General features: G+C 60.9%; 3 protein-coding genes across 3 annotated transcripts; 1 reads left to right on the top strand and 2 right to left on the bottom strand.

Moving 5' to 3' along the window:
* Positions 1 to 342: 342 nt before the first annotated feature.
* Positions 343 to 1,919, bottom strand: PTX4 (pentraxin 4). The gene is made up of 2 exons (XM_027750893.1): positions 1,785 to 1,919; positions 343 to 1,659 (listed from the first exon to the last, which is right to left on the bottom strand). Exons 1-2 carry the CDS (start codon positions 1,917 to 1,919, stop codon positions 343 to 345), a joined length of 1,452 nt encoding a protein of 483 aa, XP_027606694.1.
* Positions 1,920 to 2,920: 1,001 nt separating this feature from the next.
* ECI1 (enoyl-CoA delta isomerase 1) lies at positions 2,921 to 8,984 on the top strand. Its single transcript, XM_027750935.2, has 7 exons — positions 2,921 to 2,980; positions 3,382 to 3,510; positions 4,419 to 4,546; positions 5,078 to 5,224; positions 6,095 to 6,216; positions 6,933 to 7,111; positions 8,470 to 8,984. The coding sequence occupies exons 1-7, from the start codon at positions 2,938 to 2,940 to the stop codon at positions 8,634 to 8,636; spliced, it is 915 nt and encodes a 304-aa protein (XP_027606736.1). The 5' UTR covers positions 2,921 to 2,937; the 3' UTR covers positions 8,637 to 8,984.
* Positions 8,985 to 9,242: 258 nt separating this feature from the next.
* LOC120324881 (deoxyribonuclease-1-like 2) lies at positions 9,243 to 12,489 on the bottom strand. The gene is made up of 8 exons (XM_039389578.1): positions 12,343 to 12,489; positions 11,913 to 12,001; positions 10,821 to 10,904; positions 10,604 to 10,704; positions 10,418 to 10,530; positions 10,029 to 10,183; positions 9,805 to 9,901; positions 9,243 to 9,293 (listed from the first exon to the last, which is right to left on the bottom strand). The coding sequence occupies exons 1-8, from the start codon at positions 12,487 to 12,489 to the stop codon at positions 9,243 to 9,245; spliced, it is 837 nt and encodes a 278-aa protein (XP_039245512.1).
* Positions 12,490 to 13,917: the final 1,428 nt, after the last annotated feature.

The following is a 13,917-nucleotide window of genomic DNA, read 5'->3' as shown; positions in this document are numbered from 1 at the left end:
CCCGTGCTCCGCTTCCCCTGCTCTGACTCAGGGGCAGGGGACGAGCGGGGTCACCCGCGCGTGACCCAGCCTGGGCTCCGGCTCCTGCCGGGCTCTGAGTGGCACCGAGCGCTACAATGAAGACCAGGGCAGAAATAAGTGAGGTTTCTCCACTGTCGGGAGCATTTTAATAGGAAGGATGGGCTGTACAGCCTCTGGGAGCAGGCGACCTCCGGCTTTGGTCCCACCTGTGCCATACGGGCTGCCAAGGCCCCTTTCCCTTTGCCCCACCTCCGGTGGTCCCGGTCCTGGGATGTCCTCTCTGCCGGGCGTCCCATCACCCCAGAAGGATCCAGCTCGGCATTAGCACCGTGAGCCAGCCGTGACCGCTGGGAGCCGGCACCGTTCCTGCTGCCAGGGTCGTCGCAGGCAGTGCTGGAGGCAGGGACACGCCACCCTCCGCACCCCGCCCTGCAGTGAGGCATCGCCCAGTGTGAGGAGGGGGCCGCGGGGCAGCCCCTGCCCAGTCGCCATCCTGGCCACCTCCCCGGGCAGGAGAGCCCGTCTCCAGAGAGCGAAACCAGCCAGGTGACCCATAAAAGCTCCTGCAGTGCCCAAGTCCCTGCTGGGGCCGTCTTGCTCCCAGCCCAGCACCAGCGAGCCCCCAGTGGGAATTTCGTAGCCCTGCTGGAAGCCGGAGCCGGCGGCCAGCAGCCGCCTGTCCACGTAGAAGCGGTACCGGCCCTGGCCGGAGGACCAGGTGAGGCACAGGTGGTGCCACTCGCCATCCAGGAGCGGCTGCACCGGGAGCTCCCGGAACTGCCCGTCCCCCAGGATGAAGCGTGCGGAGCCGGGGAGATCCCCGCCATGGCCACGCACGGCCAGCTCGCTGCGCCCGAACTGGGTGGAGTAGGAGAGGAGGGCACCGAGGCGGGGGGCTGGAGTGGCCAGCCAGGAGCAGAGTGACAGTGCCCGCAGCCCCCGGTGTGGCCCCAGCGCCAGGACAGCCCCGTGCCCGGCGGAGGTGTTGGGGAAGAGCAGCACGGCACCGGTGCGGCAGGCGGGGGAGGTGGGCACCGAGGAAAGGGGGCCGTCCCTGCCCTCCCCTGGCTGCTGGAGGGCTGGGAGCTGCTCTCGGGGGACCGTGGTCACGGTGGGGAGCACCAGTGCCGTGGGCTGGGGTGCTAGTGCTGCATCACGAGGAGTCTCTGCATGTTCCGCGGGTGCTCCACCAGGCCTGGCATCAGCCGGCAGCCAGTGCCCTTCCTCCTGCCGGCGCTGCTGCCACCGCCTCGTCTTTGGGCGCCGAGGGCTGGGGGTGCTGGGGACAGCCTGGCGCCATGGCTCCTGCTCCAGGTGGCTGTCCCGGCTCCGGGCAGCGTCCAGAAGGCCGTGTGGCTTAGTGCCAGCCTCCACCGGTGCACCAGGTGGATGGGTGGCCGGGCGGTGCAGCGGGCTCAGGGCACCCACTGTCCCCTCCAGCCGCTTCAGCCGGCGGTGCAGCCGCCGGCCGGTGGTGGCCAGCCGGGCCAGCTCAGCACCCAGGGCGGCCCGGGCAGCGACAGCCGCCTCCGCCTGCTCCGCCAGCGCCTGGAAGCGCCCATCGATGTTATAGGAGATGTTGTAGTTGCTGGCGATGCTCTGGAGATGGCTCAGCGTCACCTCCTGGAGCCGGAGAAACTGCAAGGGAGTGGGATGAGGTGGGGTGAGCCCACATCCCCGTGCCGGGTCCCTGCCCGACCTAAAATGCTGAGCGCCCCCCTGGCACAGGCTGGGCAGCACCACTTTCCCTCCCCTGCACCCACCTGCTCCTCCAGGCGCCGCAGCCGCAGGATCAGGGGGCCGGGGCCGGGGCGGGCCAGGGGTCCTGGCACCTGGGTCAGGCCACCCTGCAGGGTGACAGCGAGGATCACGCAGAGGGGCAGTGCCATCCCCGCCATCCCGCTGCCGGACGCTTTCTGCCTGCCCGGCACGGCCAGCCCTGGCCCCCGTGGTGCCCCCCCGGGGCAGCCCCCACCATGATGAGATCTGCAGCCACCGCCGGCACGGCCCAGCACCGGGGCTCCCAGCCCCAGGCCCCGGGCCAGCGCTCTGCGGGGGCGGCTGGCCCCGGCCCAGAGCTCCCAGGGCTCTGGCGTCCCGGGCAGAGGACAGGCAGGGGCTGCTCGGCTGTGGGGTGAGGGAAGGTGTGTAGGGACCTTGGGCACATGGCTGGATGCAGGGCAGGGGGGACGGGCAGGCAGGAACGGCAGTGCAGGCAGGACAGAGGTAGAACGGTGCAGGCAGTGCTGGCACGATAGGGCAGTGCAGGCTGAGCAGAGCAGACAGTGTGAGCAGGGCAGGCAAGACAAGGCAGGTAGGCAGGACAGTGCGGGCAGGCAGGGTAGGACAGAACAGTGTAGGCAGAGCAATGCAAGCAGTGCAATCTGGGCAGGCAGTGCAGTCTGTACAGTCAGCGCAGACAGGGCAATGCAGGCAATGCAGTCAGTCAGTGCAGCCAGTACAGGCAGTGCAGGCAGGGCAGTGATGTCTGTGCAGTCTGTATGGGCAGTACAGGCAGGGCGAGCAGCACAGTCAGTCAGTACAGGCAGGGTGGGCAGTACGGGTAGGGCAGGCAGGGTACTGGTATCTGTACTGTCTGTATGGGCAGTGCAGGCAGTACGGGCAGTGCAGTTAGTACAAGAAGTGCAGGCGGTGCAGGCAGTGCAGTCAGTACAGGCAGTGCAGGCAGGGCCACCACGGGGCGGCAGCACGTGCGCGCAGCAGCACCGACCGTGGGCGGAGCTTTCCGCCAATGGGCGGGGCCTTCAGCCAATGGGCGGGGCCTTTAGCAAATGGGCGGGGCCTTCAGCAAATGGGCGGGTCCCCTCGAGCGCGGCACCGCCGGGCCGTGTCCCGCGGAGGGGCGGGGCAAGGGGCGGGGCCTCCCCGCCCCGTACCCTTGAGCCGCGGCAGAAGATGGCGGCGGCGCCGATCCTGGCCCGACGGATCGCCCGCTCAGGTGCGCCCGGACCGCGCCCCGCCCGGGCCCTGCCTCGGGCTCGGCCTGGCCCCGACACCCCCCTGTGCGCCCCCGCGCCGCCAGGGTACCCCCTGCTGTCACTCCGTGGGTGCCCCACGTGTCCCCTTGCCGCGGGTTTGGGGTGTCCCCACACCCTCCTTCAATGGGCCAGGGTGTCCCACGTGTCCCCTACTCGGGGTTGGGGTGCTCCTACATCCTCCTTCAGTGGGTCAGGGTGTTCCCCATATCCCCCATCATGGGATGCGGTGTCCCTGTATCCTCCCTCAGCGTGTCAGGGTGTCCCCATGTCCCACCTTGTCCATGCAGAGCGGTTTTGGGGAGCACGCCCCACACCCGTGGGGGCTGTGCCCTGCCTGTCCCTACCTGTCTCTGTCCTCCAGGTGTGCTGCCCCTGTGCTGCCGACCCCCATCATGGGACAGGGCCCCCCGGCAGCCCCCCAGGCTCCCACTCGCCCCGTGTCGTGCCTTCAGCAACAACAAGATCCAGGTGGAGCTGGACGAGAGCTCAGGTATGGTGGTGTGTCACCCTTGACCCATGGGCATTGTGGGGCACAGGCAGGGGCACTTCCATCCCTGTCCCGTGTGGCCCTGGGCATGGAAGGCCACCAAAGCCCCAGGTATTCCAGCTGCAGCTGCTTGGGACCCTTGGAGTCAAGTGTTTGGGGTCAGGAGCCTTGCTGATCGTGGGCACTTCAGGTGGCTGCTGCTGCTGGGGTGCCACAGGCCAGCCCTGGCTGTCACTGTCCTCTCTGTGGGGTTCCTGCTTTGGGCACCTGGTAGAGTGGCAGTGCTTCTTCAGGGAGCAGCTGTTGGGAACTTCTGCTACCAGGAATAGCTGTCACGAGACCACAGTCCCTGCTCTGAACAAAGGTGCCTCTTCTTGTGGCTTTCACAGCTCCTGCCTTCAGGCCCCTGGGTGTGTCCTCACGCTGTCCCCATCCTGGGAATGGCTACAACACCCAAACTAAGCATTTGGGGAGGACCTTTTGGGGCAGGGTAGGGCTCTTTGGGAGGGGACAAGGGCTCAGACCCTTCCCGTGGTGGTGCTGGCAGGCTCAGTCAGGGGTGTGATCCCCTGGGCAAGACTGTTTGCTGGGACAAACACGCAGGTTCAACTTTACCTGTTGAGCCCAGAGAGAAGGGAAGTGTTGAGCAGCATGACCCCAAAGGTGGCTGGTCTTTGGGACACGTGAATTGTCACTACTACACATGTCCTGGTCCGTGCTCCAGGTCCATCACTGGCTGAGTGAACCTGGCTCACTGGGCAAAACAGGACCTTGCTCTTGGCCCTGCAGCTCTGGGAGCTTTTTAAAGAGCCAGGAGTGGGAAAGAGGGAGGCAGGTGAAGCTGCCCTGGGCAGGGCAGTGTGTGCTGCTGTGGTGGGGAGTCTGATATCTCTGTGTTTATCCTGGCACAGGCGTTGCCATGATGAAGTTCAAGAGCCCCCCGGTGAACAGCCTGAGCCTGGACTTCCTCACTGAGTTTTCCATAAGCCTGGAGAAGCTGGAGAATGACCGTGCCTGCCGGGGTGTGATCATTACATCCGTAGGTGTTGTCCCTTGCTCATGTTTGGTCTCTTGGGTCACTGGTCACTGGGATGGAGGGCCTGGAGGCAGCTTTGATTGGTTTTTGGAAGGGCTGTGATCTTCCTTCTGTGCCCTTTTCTGGCAGAACGACAACAGCCAAGTGTTGTCATTTGTCATGCAAATCAAATCTGCTTGTCTGCCAACCTGATACATCCCCGTGAGATCTCCTGGAGGATATGCCAGTGTTTTTTTTCAGGCATGGTGTGGGGATAAGGTGGTGCCTGGGAATGGGACAGGGCAGGTTTTGTGCTGTGTGGCTGATTGTACCCACACAGGGACCCTCACAATGAGAAATCATGCCACAGGCAGAGTCCCAGCACTGCAGGCCATGGTGGTGGGATGATCCAGGCTGTGGGAGCACTGGGGAGATATTTTCAGAACCCCAAAAGACCCTCATATCGCATATAATTATCACTTTCCTGAGGCTGCCACGCTGAGGGCTAAAGGATGACAGTGACTCTAAGTGGTATCTGTATTTTCCTGACTCCAGACTATCCCCAAAATATTCTCCTCTGGCCTGGACATCATGGAAATGTGTGGGAAGAACATGGAACACTATGGAGAGTTCTGGAGAGCTGTGCAGGAGATGTGGCTGCGGCTCTACGGCTCCAACATGGTCACGGTCGCTGCGGTCAATGTATGTCCTTTGGACCCACCTCCCTCGTCACCTCTCACCTGCTGTGGCTTGTTTGCACCATGTGCAAACAGGGACAGCCGAAAAATCAGGCTGAAACAAATCCAAATAATGTGTTTGTTGGGGTGTTTGGGCGAAATTCGTGTCTGTCAGCATGTGGGGTGTGGGAAGGTGCGGAAGCGTGGGATGCTGCAGGCACCGTGTGAGCTGCAGACACTGCTGGGGTGTAGCAGCATTTCAGCACTTCCACCAGGTTTTGCTCCTCCAGCTGTGGTTCTTGGCCAACAGGGAAGTGCTGTTGGAATCTCGATGTCCGTGGATGGGTCGTTACATGTTTGGTGTCTTCTTTTCATTTTCCAGTGCGGTGCTGCCCTGGCAGCTCCCGGTGGTGTCTGTCCACAGCCCGTCTTTGAAGGCAGCTGGGTCTTCCCACGGGCATCCTGAGCAGGGCTGAGCAGCACCAAACCATGGCAAAGATGGTCACAAATGGAAGGGAATCCTCCCCTGGGAGGGTGGTGAGGCCCTGGCACAGGTTGCTCAGAGAAGTTTGGGCTGCCCCATCCCTGGAAGTGTCCAAGGCCAGGTTGGATGGAGCTCTGAGCACCCTGGTCTAGTGGTTGTGTCCCTGCCCATGGCAGGGGGGTTGGAACGAGATTGGCTTTAAGGTCCCTTCCAACTCAAACCATTCTGTGATTCAATGAAACCCTGATAACCTCTCAGAGATCTTCTTTAGGGCTGTTTCGGATCAGGTGATCAGAAATTTGGGCGACATCTGCTCTGTCACCCCGTGTCTTCCCTACTCTGGAGGGATCAGTGAAGCTGGGGGATATTTGTAACCATGTCCTAGACTCACTCCATCCTTCTGTCTGCCAGGGGTCCAGCCCAGCAGGAGGCTGCCTCATCGCCCTGTCGTGTGACTACAGGATCATGGCAGAGAACCCCAAATTCAGCATCGGCCTGAACGAAGCCCAGCTGGGCATTGTGGCTCCCTTCTGGTAGGCCAGTGCCTCCTGCTTCTAGGGCCATGTGTAGGTCTCTAAAAAGAATTCATCTTCGAGGAGTTAATTAGGCAGTTTAACAGGTCATGGAGGTGTAGGTTGTGTGTCAGTGATCAGGTAGATGCAGCTGCAGGAGATGGTACCTCATTTCTGTCCTATCCTGAAAAGGTATCTGAAAAGCTTTCAGGTTGCAGAAAGTCCTCATGTCCTTAACCAGCAAGGACCTCAGTTCTGACCCTGCAGTCAACTCTGAAACTGGTGCTGGGGGTTCTCACTGGTCAGGCTCAGTCTGGGAATATGCTTTTCTCAGGGTACATGGTGTGTACCTGCAAAATCCTTTGGTGTGGAGATCTTTGAAAGCGTAGGGACAGTAACATACTGAGGCCCTTGGTTGCCCTTAGAGCATGTAAATGTACTGTTGGAAAGGAGCTTTCAGACCAAGTTTGCCCATGTCACAGCAAATGGGTACAGCTGGGACCTGTGCATTGAGGGGCCAGTGAGGAGCTCTTGTGGAGGGGAGAGTGAACTCTGTTGGGGTACTGCCAAAAATGGTTCTTCTCACATGATTTTCTCGGTGTGGCTGAGCCTGCAGCTGCTGTTCAGAGCCCCGAGCCTGGGGAGTGGGACCAGGGTGCTCTCAGCTCCAGTGGCTGGGTGAGCTGCCCCTGGGTGTTCCTTTCCCTCACTGTGGCTTTCCCTCCCATCTTCTCCAGGTTTAAGGACACGTTTGTGAATGTTGTGGGACACCGGATCGCTGAGCGCTCCCTCCAGCTGGGCTCTCTCCACCCTGCACCCGAGGCACTCAAGCTTGGCCTCGTGGATGAACTGGTGCCAGAGGAGAAGCTCCTGGAAAAGGCTTCGGCCGTCATGGCACGGTGGCTGGCCCTTCCTGGTAAACCTCTGGCAGGGGAGGAAGGGATCTGATCCGAGTGGGCAGGACAGATGCCAGGGCTGGTACCTGGGAGCTATGTAACAGTTTCCATTGAAAGGGAAGGTGTGGATGGCTGGGAAGTGGGAGAGCTGAGCACAGCAGTCCTGGAAGCCTTGAAGCTGGGTGTGCAGGGCACGTGGCTCCAGCTCAGCTCACCCTGCCAGCCCTGCTGAGTCAATCTGGAGGTGCCTGAGCTCCAGATACAAACTGAATGTGTCTGTCAGTGGAGGTGTTAGCCCAGAAAAGCTGCCATGGAATTGAGGGAACAGGCTGGGTGAGAGCAACTGGATGGCTGCCAGTCTGCTTTCATTGTCTGGATCAACTCTTGGCACTCTGCTGAGCTGGGGATGGCAGTGATGGGGGTGCGAGGACAGACAGACAGCACAGACATCCTGTGTGTTTGGGCTGCTCCACGACTGCAGCACATGGTTCCTGGACTGGGAGAGGGCTCTCTGCCAGATCTGAGCTGTCCCATCCCAGACCACCTCTGTCCCCTGCTGTCCTGGTGGCAGAGTGACACCTCACCCCTCAGCATGTCTCAGCTGTGCCCTCCCCTGACTTGTAGGAGGCACTGCAGACCCGCCCCCTGAATCAGAGCCCGGAGTCTGTGCAGGAGGAGGTGTCTGTAGCACACAGGCACTGGAGCAATTTGGGGTTCCCAGTGTGCTGGGGGGGTCAGTCATCATTTCACCATCACAGCTGAACTAAACTGAGGGTGTGCATAAAACATCTGTTGCACAGATGTGCTGCCACATCACTGCATCTGGCTGTGTGTGTGAGGTGCTTGAGGCCTCAGTCAGCTCCAGCAGCATCCACGTGTCCATGTGGAATGGCACAGGCCCAGGGATGAGCTCGAGGGGACAGTGCTGCTGGCTTCTTTTACAATGTGTTTGGGAGGAACAGACTGTCTTGCCACATGTTGAAGGGGTTGGTTTGGGGGAGCTTAGAGCCAGAGCAGTTTCAAATAACAAGGAATTTTGTTTGGTTACTGCTGTCTTGAGCCTGGGGGTGTGTATTGGGAGGGGGTGTTGGGAAGAGGCTGGGCTCTGGAGGGCACAAAGAGGAGGAAGTGCACTTCATCTGTGCCAGTAAATAAGTCATTTCCCCACTGAGCAGTACAGTCATAATTTATTGTATGAGAATTTATCCAGTTCAGCTTCCAGACAGTGGGATTTTCCTTCACCTTTCCCTGCTGGTTCAAGGAACCCTTTGCTGTGGGATCCCTCCCCTTTGCACCTGCACGTGGTGGTGGCAGTGGCTGGGAGCTGGTCAGGGCTGAGGACAGGGCGTGCTCCTCATCCTCACTGTCCTCTCCACAGACCACGCCCGCCAGCTCACCAAGTCCATGATGAGGAAGGCGGTGCTGGACCACCTGGTCGCTCACCGGGAGGAAGACATCAAGAACTTCATCAACTTCATCTCAAAAGAGTCCATCCAGAAGTCACTTCGCATGTACATGGAGATGCTGAAGAAGAAGAAGAGCTGAGAATCCAAGCGCCCTGGGGCAGGTCCTGGGAGGTCGAGTCACCCTCCGAAACGCCGCAGTGGCTGTAGGATTTCACAGCAAAGCTGTCTGCAGTGCCAGCAATTGGTGGCGTGCCACTGCTCCCATGGCTGCCCCAGCGCTTCCCTTTGTCCTGTAGAGTGCCTGACACCACTGCTGCCTTCCCTGAGAGCAGGGGAAGCCTGCTCAGCCCCCCTGAGGGATGGACAGGGAGAGGGTCTCCACACACTGTGGCCTGAGCCCACCGGTCCTTGGATGTCCTCCCTCCTCTCCAACAGTTAATCATGAAATGAGATGTGTCAATAAATCTTCAGTGAGGTAGGAGATGGATGCTTCGTTCCCCGTGGTCACAGTGTCCTGGCTGGTGGCCTGTCCCCAGGCTCTGGTTCGTGGTGGGCTGGGGGAGCTCTGCCCTGAGCTGTGTGTCCTGGGGGGTCTGGGCACGGCTGGCTGTCACCCTTCTCCAGACCAGGATCCAGAACAGCCCACGCACAGGGCTCGTGGATGGGGCTGCACGGGGTGCCTTCACAGGGGTTGGTGGTGGTGGGAGCCGGAGCTGGAATCGTGGTCTGCAGCTGCAGGAGGAGCTCAGGCCGTGAGCTTCACCTCGACCGGGTAGTGGTCGCTGACTGCCAGGGCCTGGAGGAGGGCGAGAGGAGGGGAGATGTGAGTCCCTCACCCCTCACCGTGCCAGTGGGGCTGCAGGGCAGTCAATGGCTCTGCCAGAACCTTCTGCCTCCTGGAGGGGATCACAATGTTCTGAACCCTGAGATACTTGACACACAGGGCTCCAGTTTTGGCACCTCTCATGGAGAGGCCCAGGCATGGCCTGTGGTGGGCAATGGCAGGAGGGCACCTGCCCTCTGAGACCCTCATATCTCACTTGAGGGCTCTGTGCCAGCATTGCCTCTTACTCTGGAGTGTTGCCTGCACCTGCCCATGGAAGGCCATGAAAAACCCCATGCATCTCTTCTCATCTCCTTGGGGACAAATCCCAAATTTGAGACAGTGACCCCAAATCCCCCCTCCTGTTTCCCCCCTTGGGTTCCTTGTCACCCTGAGCCCCCTGAAGAGATGATGGCAGCCCTGCAGCCTGGGCCAGCTTAGCTCTGGTGCCTGTTAGATCCCCGGGTTTATGGTCCTGGCTCACCTCCTCCTGGTCCAGCCGGAAAGCACGCTGGAAATCGTAGATAGCAGCTGAATTGGACACGATGCTTCTCTTCAGCTTGGCCCCACACACCACGATCCTGCCAGGGAGATGTGGATGGTGGGTCCAACTCCTGCCCCTGCACTCAGCCACTGGTAGGGCAGGGCGGGCAGGGGGTCCCTGGGGTGCTGGGGAGGGGGGTGGCAGTGCCATGGGGTGGTGCTCACCTGTCATAGGCACAGTCTGACTTGCCCACGGTGGTGTCGGTGCTGTCGGGGATCAGCCACTTGAAGACGTCGCTGGTGCGCAGGCGGATGGACGACCAGTCACTGGGCTGGACGTAGGCACAGTCAGCGTTGAAGTCACCCAGGAACATGATGTTCTGCAGTGGGGTAGATGGAGAGGCTCATGGTCTGGGAATGGGGCTGTCTCTGACACCAGCCCTCTGGTGGGGGTCAGTCCTGGGTGCCTGGGAATCCCTCGTGACAGGGCAGGAACAAGGTCTCCATCCCACCAGCCCTGCCCCAGCTGCACTTGCCTTGGAGCAGGAACCCAAGAGGGGTCCAACAGTCTCAGTGCCCACCCCTGGTGCCACCCCCAGTGCTGTGACACTCACGTCAGTCCCCCACTTGTTGACGATGTCCAGGTAGACGTCGTAGAGCGCGTCGATCTCGGCGACGGCATCGTGTGGGGCTGAATGCAGGGGCACCAGCACAAACTCCTCCACCTCTGCCAGGGGAGAGGAACATCAGCCCCACAGCCACCTAATGCCACCACCCAGGGCCACTTGTCCCCTGCTTACTGGTGCGGGGTGCTGAGACCCTCAGGATGAACGGCTCCCGGCTGAAGACGTCCTGGCGGTCCTTGTACTGGTAGGTGTCCACCACAGACACGACATCTGTCCTGTGGGAGCAAAGGGATGGTTACCCTGGGGCTCAGCACAGCCTCTGTGTCCCCTCCATGGTGCTGGTGTCCCTGTGGTGCTGTGGCACAGGCGGCAGCACCCTCAGCCCTGTTACCTGTAGATGAAGAGGTACATCTCCTTGTAGTTCTCCCGTCCCAGGGGGCCACTGATCTCGTAGTCATATGGGGACTTGGACGCACTGTGGAGATGCAGAGGCAGGATGGTGACGTGGCTGCCACCGGTGACATGGCTGGTACCATCCTGGGTTAGCCTTGGCATGTCCAGGAGCTGGGCAGCCGTGGGGTTGGCACCAGCCAGTCCTGCTCTGCTGTCCCTGTGGGTCACTGTGCTCTGGCCGTGAGGTGACTTGGGGTGTCGTGGCTCTGAACCCCCCCGTGTCCCACCCCGGGGTGGCTCCTTGAGCACAGCAGGACGCAGGGTGGCTCCTGCCACCCCTTTCTCTGCAGGGACGCTCCTCACCTCCCTTTGCAGCAGGGCTGAATTAGGTCAGTGAGCAGCCTGGGGCCCTGCAGCGCCAGCGTCACCCTCCCTGCCCCGGCTGCTTTGTGGCCGTGCTGGAGGGGACACCGAAGGGGCGAGGACACGGGCTGGGCGGACCTGCTCGGGAGCACTCCCAGCTTTCAACACAGTGGCAGTAGCTTCCTCCTGGTGCTCAGCTGTGCCTTTTCCCAAAATGGGGTCAGCACCCAGCCGGTGGAGGGGCTGCTGCCCTGCTGTGACCAGTTTTAGCCCACCCCAGCAGCCTCTCTTCCTCCTGGAGTGCCAGAGCCACTCACCTCAGAGTATCATCCACCACTGGGTCCGTCCCAGGGTCCTTCTGCCACTTAGAGAGTCTTTGGGTGCAGGGTCTGCCTATCCCCACCCACTTCATTCCCCCCTCGTGCCTCTGCCCTGTTCTGTTGGATTTTGGAGATGGAGCTTACCAGAGCTGTAGTTCCTTTCCATCCTGCGTGCTCAGGTGGGGTTACAGCTTTCAGAAGGGATTTGTACCACCTGTATCCCTATTCCCCTCACCAGATTACTTAGAGCGGCTTTTTTTGCTCAGCGCCCCAGCACTTTTCTCCTATTCCCCTTCCCAAAAACAACCTCTCTACCCTTGGCTGACCTTTTTTTTTTGCCTTTTATTGCTCAGGCAGCTTGGCTTTCCCTGCTTATGCTGCCGTCCCAGCCCCAGCCCCGCTCGTACCTGTTGAGCTGCTCCATGAGCTCGGTGACGGCGCTGAGGTCGGAGTCACGCACCTCCTGCACCAGCACCACGTCGTAGCGGAGCAGGATCTGCGAGGCCAAGGGGGACAGTGATGGTGGGAGGGAACCTGCTGCCAGCTCAGAGTCAGTCTCCCACCCACCTCCCAGCCAGGCACCCTGGCATGGTGCTGGATACACCGTGGGGACCCACATGTCCCTCAGTCCCAGGGCAGATGTCCCCATGGGGGCTCAGAGGGACCTGTGGCTGTGTCTGATGCCCTATCATGGTCCCCACCAAGCCTTCATCCACTCAGGGCATCCCCAGCACTGGGATGCCATCCCATCCTCAGCCACATGTCCTTGGCACAGGAGCCACGTTTGTGGCTGTCCCAGTGCCCAGCCTGTCCCCACGTTGTGCTGGCTGCACTCACGTTGATGATGATCTCTGCCACCTCCTTGTTGGACATCTTGGTGTCACCGAAGGCCTGGATGTTGAAGGCACCGACGCGCAGGGTGGCAGTGGCCGGGCACAGGAGAGCCACAGCCAGCAGGGACAATGCCAGAGTCACAGTCCCCATCCTGGAGGGAGGGATGCTGAGTCACAGAGATGGGAGCTGAACTTGGAAAACTCCTTTGGATTTGGGGTAGAAAAATAAAAGGACATGCAGATCCTTCCTCAGTCCTGCTGTACAACAGCGTGTCATGATGGGCACTGCCTCGAGCAGCCTGTGGAGCTGGCACAGGCAATTTGACAGCTCGCTGGTCCCAGAGAAGATAAATCCCATCCCACCACAGTGAATCCACCTCCTCCAGCTCCCGGGATCACCCAGCTCCACTCCCCGATGGAATTTGTCCATCACCCACCAGCCCCAGCCACCACTGCCGGCACCCCAGGCTGTTCCATGTCCTTAAACTTCGCCACAGCCTCCACTGTTAGGGTAAGGAGCAGCTCCTCATCCCAGCTCATCGCAGCTCATCCCAGTCCCTCCCGGTTCACAGCTGGAGGTGCTGAGCCTGGATCTGTCCTTACCTTGCCAAGTGTGCAGCACCTCTGCCCTCCCAGCAGCAGGATGGGCGGCTTTATTGCCAGTGGAGTTGCCGGCAAAGCAGGATGAGTCGGACACCCCCGTGGGGGTTTTGGCATGACTGTGGGCTCCTTCCCGCATTGGGAAACCAGAAATCCCACAGAACGACAGGGTGGGGCCAGCACAGCCTCCCCTGTGCTGACACAGCGAAGGGCAGCCCTGGAGGCTTGACAGGGCTGGAGCATCCCAGTGGGAATGGGTGGGCACGTGGGACTCGGGGGGCTGCAGCCAACTGGGGTGGCCTCCCAGATCACAGAGTGGGCACAGTGGCCAGGCAGGAGGTGAAGGGCACTGACCTTAATTGGGTGATTCAGACAGTGTAATTAGAGGGAAGAGGAGGAAATGGCCTGTGTTTGGGTCAGGCAGGTGAGCACCAGATGAGCACCGCCAGCCCCAGCTGCGCACCCCTGCAGCAGCCCTGGCAGTCACTCACAACAGCCCAGTGGTGACCCAAAGCAGCCCCACCGGTGACCCAAAGCAGCTCAGGAGGAGTGGCATTTCCCGTGCCAGCCCCCAGCATCACCCCGGGGTGATGAAGGATCAGGAGGCTCTGACAGGCAGGGAGACGGCGGCAGCCCATGCCGGGACTTGCCGAGCTCTCACATGTGACACCAGGTTTTGCATCCTCACACCCAGTCTCGGGATGAGTCCAGTGTCCCTCAGTGCTGTGTCAGCACCGAAACCCCGAAAGTCCCCGGGAAGCACCAAACCCCCTGGGAACTGACTCACATCCTCCACTTCCCCCCACTCTCACCGTCAGTGTCCCCGTCAGCCGTCCCGCAGCCAGGCGGGCTCTGTCAGGATGCATGGCAAGAGCATCCTGTGCCCTGGAAAGCCTGGAGCCTCCCAGGCTCTTCCTGGTGTCCCTGCTTTTGCTGCAGAAAGGGAAGTAGTGCTTGCCACCCCGTGGGTTCAAGTGTC

The sequence above is a fragment of the Pipra filicauda genome, unplaced genomic scaffold (genome assembly GCF_003945595.2).
Source record: "Pipra filicauda isolate LSUMZ 115617 unplaced genomic scaffold, ASM394559v2 scaffold73_size2923735_pilon, whole genome shotgun sequence".
Lineage (NCBI taxonomy): Eukaryota > Metazoa > Chordata > Aves > Passeriformes > Pipridae > Pipra > Pipra filicauda.
This window is presented reverse-complemented; position numbering and strand designations above follow the sequence as displayed.

Excerpts from the sequence above, each read along its gene's own strand:
- PTX4 (XM_027750893.1), bottom strand. The coding sequence starts at position 1,919 with ATGGCGGGGATGGCACTGCCCCTCTGCGTGATCCTCGCTGTCACCCTG. Across the intron at positions 1,660-1,784 it reads TGCGGCGCCTGGAGGAGCAG|TTTCTCCGGCTCCAGGAGGT; the intron begins GTGGGTGCAGGG and ends ACTCCCTTGCAG.
- ECI1 (XM_027750935.2), top strand. The coding sequence starts at position 2,938 with ATGGCGGCGGCGCCGATCCTGGCCCGACGGATCGCCCGCTCAG. Across the intron at positions 4,547-5,077 it reads GGGGTGTGATCATTACATCC|ACTATCCCCAAAATATTCTC; the intron begins GTAGGTGTTGTC and ends TCCTGACTCCAG. Across the intron at positions 6,217-6,932 it reads GGCATTGTGGCTCCCTTCTG|GTTTAAGGACACGTTTGTGA; the intron begins GTAGGCCAGTGC and ends CATCTTCTCCAG.
- LOC120324881 (XM_039389578.1), bottom strand. The coding sequence starts at position 12,489 with ATGGGGACTGTGACTCTGGCATTGTCCCTGCTGGCTGTGGCTCTCCTG. Across the intron at positions 10,531-10,603 it reads GGTCTCAGCACCCCGCACCA|AGGTGGAGGAGTTTGTGCTG; the intron begins GTAAGCAGGGGA and ends CTCCCCTGGCAG. Across the intron at positions 9,294-9,804 it reads TCCGGCTGGACCAGGAGGAG|GCCCTGGCAGTCAGCGACCA; the intron begins GTGAGCCAGGAC and ends GCCCTCCTCCAG.